Source organism: Limulus polyphemus, unplaced genomic scaffold (assembly GCF_000517525.1).
Source record: "Limulus polyphemus unplaced genomic scaffold, Limulus_polyphemus-2.1.2 Scaffold4328, whole genome shotgun sequence".
In the NCBI taxonomy this organism is placed as follows: Eukaryota; Metazoa; Arthropoda; class Merostomata; order Xiphosura; family Limulidae; genus Limulus; species Limulus polyphemus.
In genome coordinates, this window is record NW_013669938.1 from 77,242 (window position 1) to 79,836 (window position 2,595).

The 2,595-nt window shown below is 40.2% G+C and overlaps 1 protein-coding gene across 3 annotated transcripts in view; it reads left to right on the forward strand.

Moving 5' to 3' along the window:
* Positions 1-1,456: 1,456 nt before the first annotated feature.
* Positions 1,457-2,595, forward strand: part of LOC111088741 — a 6,050-nt gene continuing 4,911 nt past the window's right edge. For all 3 annotated transcript variants that reach the window (XM_022399619.1, XM_022399618.1, XM_022399617.1), the window contains exon 1: positions 1,457-2,584. In XM_022399619.1, the coding sequence (XP_022255327.1) occupies positions 2,241-2,584 (344 nt within the window). In that variant the 5' untranslated portion in view covers positions 1,457-2,240. The remainder of the gene's footprint in view (positions 2,585-2,595) is intronic.

Genomic DNA, 2,595 nt, shown 5'->3' on the forward strand with positions numbered 1-2,595 from the left:
GTATAACAAATAAATGATACCCTTGGATCGACATGTACATCTGATGTATTTGAAACTTCTAGTGTAACAAGCGACAAAAACACCTTTAACTAAACCGGGATTAACAAAAACTCGGTAATTACATTTTCTTAATTTGTAGTAAAACACCAGAAGTGAAAAACCCGACAATTCCAAAGTGAACGTTGTTTCACCAACAGAGAAGAATCATTTTGCATTAGGATAAAAGTTTGTTTGTTTGTTTGTTTTGGAATTTCGCGCAAAGCTACACGAGGGCTATCTGCACTAGCCGTCCCTAATTTAGCAGTGAAAGACTAGAGGGAAGGCAGCTAGTCATCACCACCCACCGCCAACTCTTGGGCTACTCTTTTACCAACGAATAGTGGGATTGACCGTCACATTATAACACCCCCATGGCTGAAAGGGCGAGCATGTTTGGTGGGATGCGGTTTCTAACCCGCGACCCTCAGATTGTGAGTCGAGCGCCTTATCCACCTGGCCATGCCGGGCAGGATAAAAGTAAAACATAGAGCGAAGAAGCCCGGATCTGATCCAATAAGCATCAATGTTTCATGATTTAATTTTATAAACCCCCCCCCCCAAAGAAAAAAATAATAAAAACGAAAAATACCAGTTTTATACGACGTGTTCAGTTGAAGTGTGGTTCGGATAACATTTCTTTTTTTCCTTAAAAAACCTTCCCCCCTCCCAGTGGCTTAGCGGTAAGCTTGGGGGGCTTAAATCGCTAAAACTTCTGGGTATTATGCCTGCACTGGGCACAGTGCAGATAGCCCATTATATACAGCTTTAAGTTTAAACAAATACAAAGTAAAAAAACATATATATCTACTGAGAAAACAATTACTGTACGGTCTGGATGAAATTTCTTTGGAGTAGCCGAGGATAAAAAATCAACAAAAAAAAAAACAAAGCGTTATGTAGAATTCAAAACAACATACCCCTCCCCCCAAAAAAAAATCTCCTAATGACATCATAGTAATTATAACACTAAATTATCCACGTGGATATTGTCCTCTATACTTATTTTCACGTACTAAAGATAATTACGTAAAAATGCTTCTTAAAAGAGGCACAAAATCATTTAGTCATCCCTAAAACGTCACGAATAATTTACAAAACCTATGCAAACGAAACTGTTTTTCCTTTAAAGGGACATACCTCGACTTCCTGTGGTTACACCCTTTACCTGACCCGTGGAAGTATCATGTTTACCTATCGTTGGTACACACCCACTTTTATTAGAAAATATAAACAAGTATTCATACATCCTTATACTGTCAAATAAGTGAGAAAAGAAAAGAAAAAAAAACGACAGATGGCGATAGTTCTCTGACGCCTGCGCAGTTCTTACTGTTAGAAACTTTTTAGGGTTAATTCATCTTAGGGTTAATGGACACATTTTAAGAGAGTTCGTGATAAGGGTGTGACGTAGAAGACTTGAATTAACGCATCAGTAAATATTGTTACTCTTATAACTTAAGAGTTGTCGTTGAATACGAGGCGTGCCCGTGATTCTGTACATGTCTATGTTTTGTAAGGTTGTGGGTCAGACGGCCATCTAGACTATATCGTAACCTATGGCCTTCGGATATTCTATTGTTATTAAGGTTTCTTTAAGTGTTTCTGTCCGCTACACTTAGTGCGCATGCTCTTTTTTTACCATTCTCAACTTTTTCTAACCCATGCAAATACCTTATTAGCCGCAAGGTATCTAGCTCGGGGACTCCCACCACACCATTGGCTAACCAGAACAGGTTTTTGCGGTATTCCGCACGCGCGATGGCCTAGTAATTGTTAGAGACTAGCGCAGCCTTGCGTAAGACTCGCGAGTTATATCTATGCGTTTATGCTACCGCTTTGCAAAACAAGTTGTTCTAACGTGAGGAGTGGAGATGAGTGCTCGTTGCACCGTTGATGGAAGTTATGCAGGAATCTGGCCTTTAAATGCCAGTACTTGAACATGCCGACATGATACCGTTAGACAGGAATTAACAACGAACCTTAGACGCGAAAGCAAGCCAGTTTTTCCTAGGACTGAGGTTGAATATAATCGATTTTTAGAAATTCGGGGTGATCTCGCACTATCGCCGAACATCTTCTAATTGTAGGAATTAGAATTGTACGTTTTTGTTTTTATTCTTGTACTTTGTTCGATTTACGTGTCGTCATTTTTTCTTTGTGCTTCAGTTACTGGATTGTGATTGCGAATTATATCACCAGACATGAAACTACTCGATGAAATATTTGAAGGAACTGCAGACTTTGTAGGTAAATCCCCTGTGGAAGGACCTTTGACGGAGGTGTCTCTACAGCGGTGCCTAAAATCGCTGCCCATGTTCTCGGAAGAGCTCCAATTAGAACAATTACATCCCACGTGGAACGTGCAATTTAATGGACAGTGTCTGACCGCTTCCTGCAACAAGCTAGGTTCCTACGAAATTCAGAGAGTGGATGTGAAAAATGTAGTACACTGTCATTTGCCGAAGGAATCTTCGAGAACAATAGTATGGGTGGTTACAGGCGTAGGTAGAGAAGAGGCAAAAGAAGCTTGGGTTTGGAGATGTGCAATGGAAAAGG